Source organism: Diadema antillarum, unplaced genomic scaffold, assembly GCF_040938485.1.
Source record: "Diadema antillarum isolate AM-2024a unplaced genomic scaffold, OU_Dant_1.0 scf00000186, whole genome shotgun sequence".
NCBI classification, from domain to species: domain Eukaryota; kingdom Metazoa; phylum Echinodermata; class Echinoidea; order Diadematoida; family Diadematidae; genus Diadema; species Diadema antillarum.
The window spans coordinates 328,569-343,283 of NW_027271075.1; the positions used below are offsets into that span (position 1 = coordinate 328,569).

General features: G+C 38.4%; 1 protein-coding gene across 1 annotated transcript in view; it reads left to right on the forward strand.

Moving 5' to 3' along the window:
• LOC139723316 (E3 ubiquitin-protein ligase HECW2-like) overlaps positions 1-14,715 on the forward strand; it is a 76,937-nt gene that overhangs the window by 33,115 nt on the left and 29,107 nt on the right. Inside the window, exon 2 of the mRNA XM_071634577.1 lies at positions 11,610-12,200. Within this exon, the coding sequence (XP_071490678.1) occupies positions 11,834-12,200 (367 nt within the window). The 5' untranslated portion in view covers positions 11,610-11,833. The remainder of the gene's footprint in view (positions 1-11,609; positions 12,201-14,715) is intronic.

Here is a 14,715-nt window from a genome sequence, read left to right on the forward strand (position 1 = left end):
TGCGCATGGTAAATGAGCGATTCGGTAATTATGAAATATCGTGCCGTTGCCGACTGCACTTGCCCGTTCTCCCCCCCCCCCCCATTTTCCCGAGCGCAAGTGGCCGAGAGAGATTGGGGGCATGCATCCATGGTTACGGTACAGTCGTCTCTCCCTCCCGCTATGGCACTAGGGTTGTCACTGTCATTGCGTAAGGCGTTAGTCCGTTTCAATATAGTCGTTGACCGTGCCGCTATAATTCACTGAGGCAAGCATTCATTTAAATCACATTTTGAGTGGAGGATTGAATCCCATTGTGTATGTGCATGATTGGCACCAGAACTGAACGCATTGTTGGCTTAAACATGAAATTATGCCACAGTTTTTGAAGATCAAGATCTTGTGCTTTCATTTATCACCTTTTGTATGACAGGTCGTTGTAGGTGTTTAATTTTCGTCATCTTTAACTATTTTTGCCACTTACCCTGTTGGGCAAGCAGATTTCTAAATTGTTGCAGAACACTCATCCAAACATGAATTTTACTTGCCCAAAAAGAAAGTCCAGAAATAAGTAAATGATAAAGAAAATCATGTCTTTTGAATTCAAGGGCTTTAAAACATAATCATTTGAATGAACAGCACACTTTTATTTGCACGCTTAAATGCATTGGAGTAACAAACTTGGTTTGATTGAGTGTTGGTCTTGCATTGCATTGGCGCTTCTTCACGTAAACATTGGATAGTTGCTGAAATGAAATTGAAGTATGTTGCATCACTAAACAGTCATTATTTTTTTTTTGGCTTCTGTATAGTTGAATTTGTGGGTTTGAATTGTAGGGTGGAAAAGTGAAGAAAAAAAAAGGTCCTTCAAAACTTTTTGCTTGCCCAATTCAGGCAAACATTTTTTTTTTCCTGATTGTTCCAAAGCACTAGCCCGACTTTGATTTTAACTTGACCCAGGCAATCAAGCAAATGCTTATGAAGCACCGTGCTGAAGTAGTAGTAGCAGTGTGCATTTCATATAGTCATAATCTGATATGTTGTCATACAAAACAAGAATTCTGTAATGTAAACACATTATTGAATAAATGGGTAATTTGTATTATTTAGATTTATATTTTCAAGAAAATCTACACCAAAAGAAGTTTATTTTTGTGTGAATTAAATTAGTGAAATTCAATGAAACGTAATGGTTTTTTTTTTTCATTTGAAGCAGATAGTGATGGCTGTGTGAATATTCAGAAGTGGTGTAAATATTAAAGAAATTGTCCCCCCTCCCTCGTACAGTGTTATGAAATGTTCTTTGTAATACATTGAATTTGCAACTGTTGGGTTTAATGTAGTTGTTATTATCAAGAGGGAATCCAGTGGATGGCCTATTCACATTTCAAGAAATAAAGAATCCAGAAAAAAAAGGAGGATTAGATGTTGCACTGGTACAGCATCCCAACAGGAACCAGGGGGGTGTTTCATAAAGCTGTTCGTAAAGTTACTTACAACTTACGAGCGACTGGTGATCAATTGTGATGTGCGCTACACTTATCAGAATTTCCATAATTCAGCACAAGAACTGATCACCAGTCGCTCTTAAGTCGTTTGTAACTTTACGAACAGCTTAAGAAACAGGGCCCAGGGATGATTAGACATGATAATTATGATGTCATGGGGGAAAAAGTGGTGGTGGTGGGGGGGGGGGGGAGGGGGAATAAGAGCAGGTTACCAACAGTTTGAGATTACACAGCATACTTTTCATAAGAAAGGTTGGTGCAGACAACCATAAAGCTTGCCCGAGGATGCTTTAGGCTTTAGTTGACATCATGACAACCCGTAGGCCTACATGTAAACTGCACCTCAGGTACAATGTACTGACATTTATTCACAGGTGGATAGTCTATCCAGTTGCTAGGTCAATGGAGAAAATATCATCCATAAAAATGAACTCGGAATACAATGCATGATAAACTTTGGCATTAAGCAACAGGTGGTAAACTGAGGATACACTAAGCTACCTGTCCCCCACGACGATGTTTGTTTGTTTGTTTTGTTTTGGGTTTTTTTTTCTTAGTAGTGGGACTTAGGCGCAAGAGAAATTGAACCCGTTGAAGACGAGTCCCGAGAATACTCGGGCAGGTGTCTACGGGAAATGCGTGTTGAAGCAAAATCAGTCCGTCCTCAACGGGTTAATATTCTGGGTTGAAAATGAAATTTCCGCATGTAGTTAACTGACAGAGGTTGTAGATGAAAAGAAAAAAGAAGAAGAAGATTGAACCATGAAATGTTTGGCTTTCACTTGTGAATACAAATTGATAAGCTTGAGTCATCCTTGAGGATGACTCCCAAGTATATTCGGGTAAATGTCTATGGGAAATGCCTATTGTAGCAAAATTAGCCCGTCCTCAACGGGTTAATACAGAGAGGGTATCGAGGTTCTAGTGCAGGCCATCACCTTTTTATACAGTGGCACATGTGATTACCCTAGCTGACTGCTCCTCTCTGACCAATATCAGAAGTAAAAGGACAGAGTGTGCCTTGATGAGTCATGTTCTGCTCTCAATATCACTCACACACACACACACACACACACACACACACACACACACACACGCACACACACACGCACGCACACACACTTACACACACAGAGACTTGCAAATTCTTTCCTTCATTTTTTTTAAAGGATGAGGTTATTTACACTGTAAGTAGACACTTTCACAATCAGAAAATATACAACATTCAGGCAACAAACCCTACCTGAAACGTCGCCCAAAAAAATGTTGGACTGAGTTGCAATCCTTTTTAAATAATATCCTGCAAAGTTTTCTAGTGACAGTTTGCAATGAGGAAGCTTGCTGTCAAAAAAAAAAAAGAATATGAATGTTTTTCAAATTCATGAAATTCTTCCATCGAGATGTTTTCATTGCAACTGATTGACAATTGCCCTACTTCGACGTAAATCAGTTGCAATATGAATGTTTGTTTTGTGATTTCTACTCACTTTCCCAACAATCACCATATAATATTTATGATGTGTCAACTATCTGGACAGGCTTTTGAGATGCCTTAATCATAATTACTCTTCGTGCAGCCAACTGAGGAGCAAATCACACTCATGTGCAGCAAGTTTGCATTCTTTTTTATATTTTTTAAGCGTGAATGGCAAGCTGAAAGGTTCATCATTTTGAAAAGTGGAACATTTCCACAATATGTTTAGGCCTCATTCTTCTCCTTCCTTTTTTTTTTTAAATTGAAACAAGCAATTATGTGAATAAAAAAATGGCCCAACTGACGGAAAATATTTACTCTACCACATGAAACTTTTAAGCAGTGAATATGAATAGAATATCAAATGAAAAAGTACAGTCAGTCAAACCATGTATATGTGATTTTGGAGACTTGAAACAGGTTTATGCCATATTCTGGTTCCTAAACGACAACATTCACAGGGAAGGATGCCCATCTTTTGAGATTTTGTGCTACTCCCTATAGACATTGATGATAATGGAAATATGCACATACAGTAGAAACATAAATATTGTCAATGGAGGAGAGTCATGTGAAAAACTGTTATAATGCCTTGTGAACTTCCATGCCATTTCAGCATTAAAATTATCCAGGGTGCGAGCCTTTTTTTATCACCATTGCCTGTTTTGAAAGTCTTTTTAAGCAATTTTATCAGCATATTTGGGATCCTTTTACAGTGACTGATGGCTAGACCAGTGAGGAATGTTCGTAAGTCCCTGCTTAGAGCTGCTAATTCGTGAAGCAGTAGCACTTTAAAAAAAAAAAACTACACAAATGGGCCTTTGACGATGATGTGCTTTGATGTTTCCCATGCGACACTGCTGCTTTGGCAGCTCCGTGAGTCAAGGAAACACTGGCAAATTTCTTGTAGCTATTTCCGTACCATTTTCATCATTGTTATCGTCATTATTTTCAGTACCTGCACTCGTAAATTTTCTGTGAGGGTAGATGGGGGAGTATTCTTGGAAGGAGCAACTGTTCTGTGAGCGGATGAGCGCTCACAGTGACTGGGGGGCCCCCCTCTGCGTTTATTTACCCGATGAACGTGACTCCCGCGTTCAGTACCTTGAGTGATGGAATTGTGTGGACGTGAGATGAAATGGTGGGGGGGGGGGGGGGGGAATGGCATGCTGCTCCCTGCTCCTCAGCGGCAGTTTCAGTGAACATCATCAGCATCTTGCAATTAATGACCAGAAGTGTGGCTCGTACGGGATGGGCTTTGCTTGGCTCGTACTAGTGTGTCTGTTTGTTTAAATATAAATGAATGGATTTATCCCCCCCCCAAAAAAAAAAAAAAAAAAAATAATAATAATAATAAAGAAATAAAAAAAATAAAACAATAAAACAATAAAAAAAATAAAAAAATAAAATAAAAATAAAATATCAATAATGCACATCTCTAGAGCTAAGAACATGTTTCTGTCTACTCTCAAAAAAAAAAATTGGGGTGTGGGTATTTTTTATTCAAGCTCAGTCATTTACTCTTCTTTCGTGCAGAATCTAAAAGAGTTCATCCTTAATTGAATACATTTTAGAACTAATATGGTGTACTCTTTCAAATTCTGAAATAAAGTAAAAGAACTGTTAAAAGAAATACCACTAAATCCTTCTTCTTTTCTGACTCTGACGGTAAACATGTTCAAGGCAGAGCTGCCACGATTCCCTGATTCTGTAGGAGGTAACCAGCCCACTGCCTGTTATTTAGTGATAGAGGCACCTCCAAAGTGTGCTCTCATTGGGATATACGTGTGTGCATTGTTTTAGGTTTACATACTTTGTAACAATCGATAGCATTCAGATGGTGCACGCTTTCTTCGTCATTGTGCATGAGCACCAGTGACCCAAACTTTGAGAAGTTTGGTTGCCACTGAGAACGGAGGAGCAAACTTTGCGAAGTGTTCTCGAGGTTAAAGTTTAAAGGCACATAGACCTGATGGTTTAGTCAAATGCGTACGCGGGCGCACGGTGCAAGTTTCTTACAGGGACCTATGCTATGGACTCCTCTTTAGCACTTACGCTGTGACCCATTTCCACGAGTCTGATCAAGGTCCGATCCACTGTAGTCAGTGGTCCGATCACAGTTCGGTTCATGATTCGGCTGATGATGACAGTTTTAGGGCAAGTCCAAGCTATTTTGCATCAGTAACGCGTGGGACATCACAAGAAGATTTAGCCCTATATTGCACTGTTAAGATTGAAACTTCATATGTTGGGTTGCTTTTGATAGCTAGTAGGTATCTTCATTCAAAACAATAGAAATAATGAGAATCACGCGTTCAGTATTTAATTTATGCAGATTTATTCTCCAGTAACGCGTGGGACCACAAAAATTGTCCTTTTTTTTCTTCTTTTACTTTTATCTCAATTCTTGTGAAAATACTTGGTATACTATAAAATCATTACAAACATCTTTTTCTACAACAATAATTGTACCTGAAACAAAACATTTCAGAAAAAATCATGAAACTGTTTTCTCTCAAGGTCAATTATAGAAAGATAGGTATAGTAACGCGTGGGACAAGTAACGCATGGGACATTTTTGTCACTATAGATATTGTGATGTGAATTGCACATTTGCTCAGAGAAACTTTAATATGGGGTACTAATTATCTAAGTAGATGTATTTCTAATAAATTCTTGCAAATTCAAATGATTTATATCCACCAGAACAATAGATATGATAAAAAATATGAAATGCCTGTGTTATCCTTTATTTTTTGACATTTGACTTTAAATGTGACCTTGAAAATAGCATGTAATGATCTTTTGTGAATTATTTATCCAAAGTAGAACTTTTCACCAAATTTCAAGTCAGAATTCAGAAAATTACAAAAAATCCCTCAATAATGTACACATTTCCCATAGAAGACTAAGATTTAGTACACTTCCATTGACTTGTACACAAATCGTCCCATGCGTTACTAAAATGTCCCACGCGTTACTAAATTTAATTGAAAATTGCAAGTATGAGATTTGTCAGAGTAACTTTTTATCACTTGGATATGATAAGGTCCATTGTGAATTTGGTCTTTTGAAAGTTTCAGGTCAATTAAATCATTAACTTTTATGCACATGAGAAATAATGACCTAAAAAAGTAACGCGTGGGACATGCTAATTTTGGCCCATCCCTCATTTGCATATTTAATCAGTTGAGAAACTGAAAATCACAGTCATGATAACGTGTTAGTCAGACTTAAGGTCACCATACTTATTTTCATAAAAACTTGTAAAAATTAAAAGATATATTTTAAAATGCAGAATTTTTGAATGTCCCACGCGTTACTCTAAATTTTAATTTATGCGGATTAATTAACTTATTGCTGGTTATGCGGAAGGATTTTTACTTTTTCTTTTTGAAATTCATGTATTTTAACTTCTTAGCTTTAAAATGATACCAAGTTTATGTAGATTGACCCATTCTGAATTTTCAGTCTCGTGTGATCAAATAGCTTGGACTTGCCCTTTAGCAAACTTCTTCTGTGACGTTATACTAAGAAGCGCACACCCTGGCATCACAGACTACGTGACACGCAGAAGACAACGAAGGCAACGTTACCTAGCAACACCTACGCGCTTTACTCTTGATGACAGCTCAACTTCGGCAATCTTGTTTCATGCTAACGATGATCGGCAGTATCATCAACAGCGCCCCCGCAACCACCGGGTCTATGTGCCTTTAAAAAGTTTTGCCAGTGTGACACCGGCATTTGACACTCCATGGAAGTCTGTATCTCTTTTGATGTTTCTAAACTGGCACGCCGGAAGAGAGGGCAGAAGGAGGTGGCATTTATCTATAACTCGTGAGAAAGAATCGAGTTTCAAAACGCATTTCGTATGGCGTTTTAGTTGTAAACATGGTTTGAAATGTGATTCTCAGGGTGCTGCATTTATCTAAACATCACATGGTGGCAATTTGAGTGTTGTCACTGAGGAGCTGCTTTGTGCCGTTTGACCTGGGAAGTAGAGGTCAACTGAGGCGGGCACTGTTTTGTATCTTAGCTGGCATGGACAGTACTGGAAGTTGACATTGGCAGCTCAGAGAAATGCTTTTCAAGACGGCATTTTGTTTACTCGCAGAAAGGCAGTTGTGGTCTCAAACGTGTTTCGATTTCAAATTGCCCTTTGAAAGGTGTTTCATATCGGCATTTCTAAATGGGTTTGAAAACACTGTTGCGTTTATCTATCGCCTGAGAATGCCTCAAATGCATTTAGGGTTGTGATTCTGCCTCAGAAAATTTTTAGACAATGGCACCCTGTGTCTGCAGTTCTTTGATGTCTCTGTCTTTGGAATTTCATGAAAAATCTACTACCTTGAATTTGATCAGGTATGGGATAGCACTGTAACCTATTGCTTTCTCCTTAATAGACTTTGTGCTTTGAAATGCGGAGTTCGGAGGCATTTGAAATTTAAGCATGGTAACCGTAAACCTCACGTTGTTTCAGATAAGGCGAAGAAGGGAAAAAGGGGGAACCAAACTAGACCAGGGAGGTCCTTGACTAGACAGCCATATCCGCAACTTTGAGGTAAACAGAATGGAAAGGGTATTTTTTGTGCTTTTTTTCTTCATTCAGCTTCCAAATTTAACAGAGGAGGAGGAGGGAAGGAGCCCTGTGAAAGCTTTGAGAGTAAACAAATGAACAAAACCGGACTGTGTGGTATTTCAGAGTAAAATCCTGGCAGGGAGGTGATATGTGATTTGATACGGCGTCATTGAACTTGGATATTAAAGGCATTATTTACCATTTGCAGATGAAACAAAAATCCAACTTTAGTGCTTCAAAATACATGTAGTTCTAAAATGGGAGATAGGCATAGAAACAACCATGGTAAAAATTTGAATTACCAGGATAATCAATGTTAAGTATTGTTTAAAATGTGAACGATAGTTATAATAAAATTGTTTGTAGACTAAACTGTCTACAGTTATGGTTTGATAAGAAAAGCAGGGATATCTCCCAATTTTTAAGGTTTTATTGCAAAATGTTTATATGATAGGATGTTTTGTGATACAACTAACCTACACATATTCATCAAATGTGATAACTCAAACATTTTTAAAATCGCTGCTCCCATAGGTAAATTGTACCTTTAATTCAACAAAGGAGAAACACACGTGTACACAAAAGACATGTTTTTGTTAGAAAAAAACACAATCACTACTTTTACTTTGATTCTTTTTTTTTTTTCATCTTCCATGAGCATTATAATATTAAACCTCCTTTTCTTTTTTCAATTTTTTCACTTCAGAGTTGTATTTGTTGCTGGAAGTAATTTTGATTTTTTTTTTTTTTTTTTTCCGCACGGACCTGCGGAAGAACAGCCTTCGGGCTGAAGTATGTACCGTGCATAAATAAATGAATGAAATGAAATGAAATTTAAAATTAGATACAATGTACATGTACTCATGAATAACAGATCCACAAAATCTTTTCATATTAACTTTGTAGTTCAACTGATAACCTACAAGTTTTGTCATTGATACCTCTCCATTCTAACGAAGAACGTCGTGTGTTCTACATCCCTTTCAGAGAAAAGTGTTCAAAAATGTTCTATTTTTTTTTTTGTCGACACGCATAAGATTCATGTTATAATTGTTTGGAACCAGAAGGATGCAGGCAGCATTTATGTATAAAAGATAAGGTAATGCTTCTCATTGGGGGGATTGCACTATGATTTCCCGTAGAAATACTTCAGAGGTCCATATAAAGGAATAGGAGACTGTTGTAAGCCCGCAGTGCTGGGTACGCTGTAATCACAGAACCAGGATATGGTGTTGGAAAAAAAAAAAGAGGAAGGGTCTGAAAACATGAAGCTGATTTTTTTTTTTTTTTTAAATGTTATTTCCTCATTGTATTCAGTAAATAGTGACATGTTTGCCTCTATATATGATTTTCATAAATGTTGCATGGCTAACAGTTGCCTGCACACAATATGTATAATGCAGGTGCATCCAAGGCAATTGAAACGTAACTTTTTTGTTTTTGTTTTTGTTTTAGTAGCAATGTACTACTGTCGTATTGAAGCACTATGCAGTAGTTCAAAGGGTCTTATGTGCCTTGAACTCTTGCTGGTACCGATACATTTGGACATTATATGTACAGAGCAGTTTAATGGTTGGTATAATGAAATAATGTGTTTGTTTGAACATATCCTATTACGTGTATCATCGGCTTTATGACGTGAACACATTCATTAAGTCAGTCAGTCAGCTACAAACTAAAATAGCTTTCTAAGAGATGCTGTGTTTTTTCTTTTAACTGCTTGAAGTCTTTACAGGGTGCCCTGCATGGTGCCAGACTGCAATTTTTTATGTTTGTTGGGAGTTGCTTGTTTACACTGAAAAAAAAGGTTGCACATTCTGTCTTGTGTATCTGTTCAGTTAGAATAAACCCCTCTGACACACACACACACACACACACACATACACACAAATGCAATTTATGACTAGCCCATTCATCACCCTCCAACCCCTATCACCAGTCTCCCAGCGGAGTAGGTTTGTGAAAAAGTTTCACCCTCGTCAGCTACATCCGTCTGCAGTATCTGCATTATAAACATACCTCATTAAACCAAAAATATAAACCAATAATCATAAACTTTTCAATCTATCTGCATATCTTTTGCCACAAAATTTCGATTGAGATTGGAAGGGTCCATTGTGCTTAAATAGCCTTTAATATGAAGCTTCCAATTGATGCAAAAAAAAAAAAGACAGCTCTTAGTCTTAGCTTTAATAAACAGAGCAGCTTTCACCCTTTTAAAAATTGATTATGTTGTCATGAGGGCGCTGTTAAGAGTCAGGTTACACTCGCAGTTCTTGAGCTGGGCTTGATAGTATGCATATCATTACTGTAGTTTGTTGTTTTTATTTTACTTTCACTTCTTCACTTCCTACATTACCCTTCCAGTTTTAGAGCTTGCAGACTTTACATTTGTGACTCTTTAAATAGACCCAACTTAAAGGGGCTGTACAGTACCGGTTGAGGTGAGGGATTCATGTTTTGAACATTTCGAAGTGAGATAATGAGAAACCTCTTATGAAATATGAAAGAGCATGTCATTCTAAGAAGGATTCAACGTTTATTTGATGAAATTGGTTTTGAAATGGCTGAGATATCCAAAAAAGTGATAATAATAAAAGGCGACAGGCCACAACTTTATTAGGATCTCTTTGTTTCACTTTGTTTTTGGATATCTCAGCCATTTCAAAACCAATTTTCATCAAATAAAATTTTGATACCCTTTAGAATTGCATGCTCTTTGACATCTCATAGATTGGTTTCTGAATATCTCACAAAATGTTAAAAGCTATCCTCACCTCGACCAGAACTGAACACACCCTTTAACCTGTGGAGGACAGTTTGATTTTGCTACAACACGCATTTCCCGTAGACGCTCGCCCGAGTATATTCTGGACTCGTCCTCAACGGGTTAAAAAAAGAAGAAATGTTAGAACCAGAAGAAGAAAAATGAAAAAAAAAGGAGAGAGATATGTGGGACTGAAGTATTATGTTTAAAAATATATATATATTCTTGAGTCGTGGGTAGACCCATCTATAGACTTGGAATAGCTGGTCATATGAATATGACAATGACTCTTTCCAGCATTCGTGCAGACACTGTGTAAATAAAGTCGTATAAAAGTTCTCTGATAACGAATCCCATTTGGCGTTGGTTGCAAACAGCGCACCCTGTACTGTTATCTTCTTGAGAGCTTTTTGTATTTGTCCATGTCTGTTTATACCTGATAGTATTATAATGCATTTCAGTTTGAAAAAAAAAAAAAAAATTCTGCTGTTTCTGTTGCAATCAATGTTCCATCTGTTGGAATGAAAAAGTTCAGAGACAATAGTTTTACATCTAGATATATGTCCATTGTTGTGATGCAGGTAGTGCAGTGAAATGCGAATTTTGCCAGAATTTGATGCACATTTTGCAAGAATTTATATGTTTAGTACTAGACCGATATTTTCAATGGACAGGTGCATACAAGTATGTATGTACAAACTTTGTACCTCCCTTTTTGAAATTACTAAAATTTCTTTACATGTACAGTATGTCTTTAAAGGTTGTATCATCCCTTTTGGAAACATCAACATTTTTGCATTGTTGATGAATGATGCCTTCCACCGTCATGTATAAAGTCTTTATACAATGGCACACTTTGTAGTATTGATTTAATTTGATTTGATTTGATTTCTGAGTTTCTTTTTCATACATAAATGAAATACAAAGTCAATTGAACGAACTAATATTCCTCAGTCTTTCAAAAAGCAATGAAAAAGTAACAATTGTCACTTGAGATTACACTCCCTTTTGTACTGAGAATGACAGTTGGATTTTTTTTTGTTGGTCCAAACAAATTCACTGGAAATCGGCATTATCGTTTCCCTCTCAGTAAAGAAGTTTCCGGTTTTATCATTCTGTGGAAAGTATGAATTACCTACCTCTACAATATACCAACTTAATATACAAAGGAATCAAGGTCTTCAGGGTTACAGAAGGGATACACGAACTGTAAAGTGAATGAAAGTTCTGTATGATTCAATAAATTCTTGCCATAGAAATAAAAATTTTGTGATATGTTCTTTTTATATCTATTCACAGAATGGCTGTATAGATTTACAGCTGTATAGAGAGCCGGCAGCAAGGGAAACTGTCTACCAAAGAAGTACCAGGAAATATCAAGAGGAGGAGCAGCAGAACTATTACCCCGTGGAGGACTGGGGCGTAACGGCTCGTGGAGACTTTTTCTACGGCACTGCATCGCTTGACGTAAAAAAAACACAAGAAGGCCTGAGGGCAGAGCACGCTTAGGATTCGGGAAGAGGATGCGGGAAAGGGGCCGCAACAAAATGACAACACTCGACGCGGGCATCTCGCATACCACGGGAGGGCGCTCTCCGAACCGCTCCATCGCCGAGCGCATCGGGCTCACCGGCGGCAGCAGGGGCGCCTCCATGGGGCCCTTCCCGTCGATCCGCCGCATCCGCCGCCTCTCCGTCCACGACCGCTCCAACAGCGACTCCAACCTGGCGCACCCGGACCTCCAGCGGCGGTCGGGCCAGTCCACCCTGACGGTCAGCCGGCACGAGGTGGTGCTCGGCGGGGACTACGGTGACAGCGCCAGCGTCATCCTGTACTGGGACATTCGGGAGGCGGTTGGATGTCAGGACTGGATTGGACTTTATCACATTGGTGGGTATCTAATTAATAGTGCAAGAAATTTATTATCTACACAATACATTGAATGCCAGTGGCGATTCACGAACATTTTATGCAGCGAAAATGCCATCAACTCCAATTCACAAAATTTTCATGCCACAAATGTATCTGGTTTTACCGATCACAGTTTTCCCGGTGGTAGCAGGCTATGTCAGTGGGTAGCATGTCTTCTCTTTATACAATCAATAGATGCTCTGAGACTAGCTGAGCAATGCCTGAGTAGCCTATAATCTAGGTGGAGGATGCAGCTCTTGTCTTTGCTGTTACGCTAAGTGTCTGATGGAGGGAGACTATTGTCTTTGCTAAGCGGTACTTCTGATGCGGTGAGACTACGAACAGTGGAAACATCTACCACCTATATCCACCCGTTTTGCTTTAGTTGCTGTTTTCTTATTATCGATTTTGAATCTGTGGCTGTGTTTGTACGAAAACTGCCACAGATTCAAAGTCAATAATAAGAAAACAATGACTACCAGTGGATATGGGCTCTGTGCGCATCCATTGTTGGTAGTCTCGCTGCATCAGGTGTATCGCTAATAGCAAAGAGGATAGTCTCGTTGCATCAGCCGTTTTAGTGTGACAGTTCATACCATGCTGTAGCTGCATCCTCCACCTAGATTATAGGCTATGCCTGACAGTAAGTCGCTAATCCCCAATCCTGTGTTCAGAGATGCCAGTTTTGAGGCAAAAGCCTGAATTCAGGCCCTGGTACATAGTATCAAAGTTCAGGCCCCTTTGTGTACAAATGAGCTTAAAGGTAGATGATTTCAGGCCCTCTCTTTCATTGAAACTGGCATCCCTGTGTGTTTTACACACCCTTTCCACCGAGGCAAGACTGCTGAGAGACCATGGAGTGTCCCTACAGGCAGATCTCTCTCTTGTTTTTATGGGTTTTAATAGGTTTTTCATGATTTCTCACCTGATCTTTCTGTGAATGCTGAGGTTGGTGTGGTGCAGACCTCTCGGGAGGGGTCCATCCCACAAACACCTGGTGGAGAGGGGGACAAATGATGAAGACCCCTGTATTATCGCCTGACCCTGGCAATTCATTTACCAACTCGTACTGGATGCGCCGAATATTTCACGAGGTTTTTATTTTCGTGAATTTGGTGAGTTAATGCCTATTGTGAAATAAAAAAATCCCAACATGAATGTGACGTGCACGCATACTTTTCTCTGTTCAGTTCTGTATTCCACAATCGTAAATTAAACCACCTGCAAACTTGTCGGTAAGTCCCGATTCGCGAAAAATTAGACTCGCTAAAAATATGGCCTATACAGTGTTGTGCCTACAGATGGGATAGGTTTACAGTACATCATGTGATACAACAACAACAACAACAATTTTATCCGTCTGTCTGCATTTTTCATCAATTTGCTAGGTCTATAGCGAATGCTTAGTGGCTTGGTTATACCATTGTTTCACAGAGTGCTATAGTGTGCATACCTTCTCTCCAGGAAATGGAATGATTGCTCTTCCCTTCTGCTTTTTTAGATAAATTCAACCAGGTGTGAATTTTCTTCATATTTCTTTAAAATTTTAATATTGGTTCACCATGACATAATGTAGAACACAGATGTTTTTGGTCTGTGGGGCCAGAATTATATTCAAATTAGATGTGCATCACACTTCCCTTTTAATGATCCAATATTTAAAAAAAGATGATCTCAGAAACAGTGTTTTGTCTCATTCTTGTGTCTGCAGTTTAGTTTACATTGATGTTGTCCTTGGACAGCCTTCTGCACTTTGATTTCCAAACAGACAGTAACTTTTTTAAATCAAATTCGTATCATAAAAGATTTATGCAGAAGTCATAGCACCATTGATCCAGAACAAGATTCTGGTTCTGTGTGGATTCATTTGTTAAAAAAGAAAGAACTTAGAAGAAGAAAAAACAAAAGCAAACCTGAATCTGTTTTGTAGAATACGGAAGGTGGGGGGTAGTTTTTGCCCCTAACAGATGGACTGGCTCATTTTGTAGCAACAAAATATTTCATGTAGTAGACTCATCACAGCATGTTCAATATATCATGTGCATATAATTCATATTTTAGCATCAGTGTGGATCTTACATTGCACAGCCACCATGATAAGGTCCAGTCTTGACAAATGCAGGAGGGAGATTAATCCTGTGTGTTGTGTGGAGTGCACTGCTGCCCTCTTGTGTCCACAATACAACATGAAGGAACAATAACAGCTGGTTCCATAGAACCTCCACTGTACAGTAGTGCTGCAGCACTCCCTCTCAGTGTGTGATGTCAATATAGTATTGAGAGGCACGGTCATGATGTTTATGGTATAAAAAATAAACTGCTGAGGGTATTTTTAGCATTTCTAGTTTTTTGGCCACACAAATATTTTGGAAATCATTTAAAGATATTATACTTCTAGTGTTTTCAGAAATGTCATTTTTTTATACCTCATTTTGAAGAGGATATGTTGAAAATATTAACTAACAAAATATCGTTTCGATAAATTTCATATATG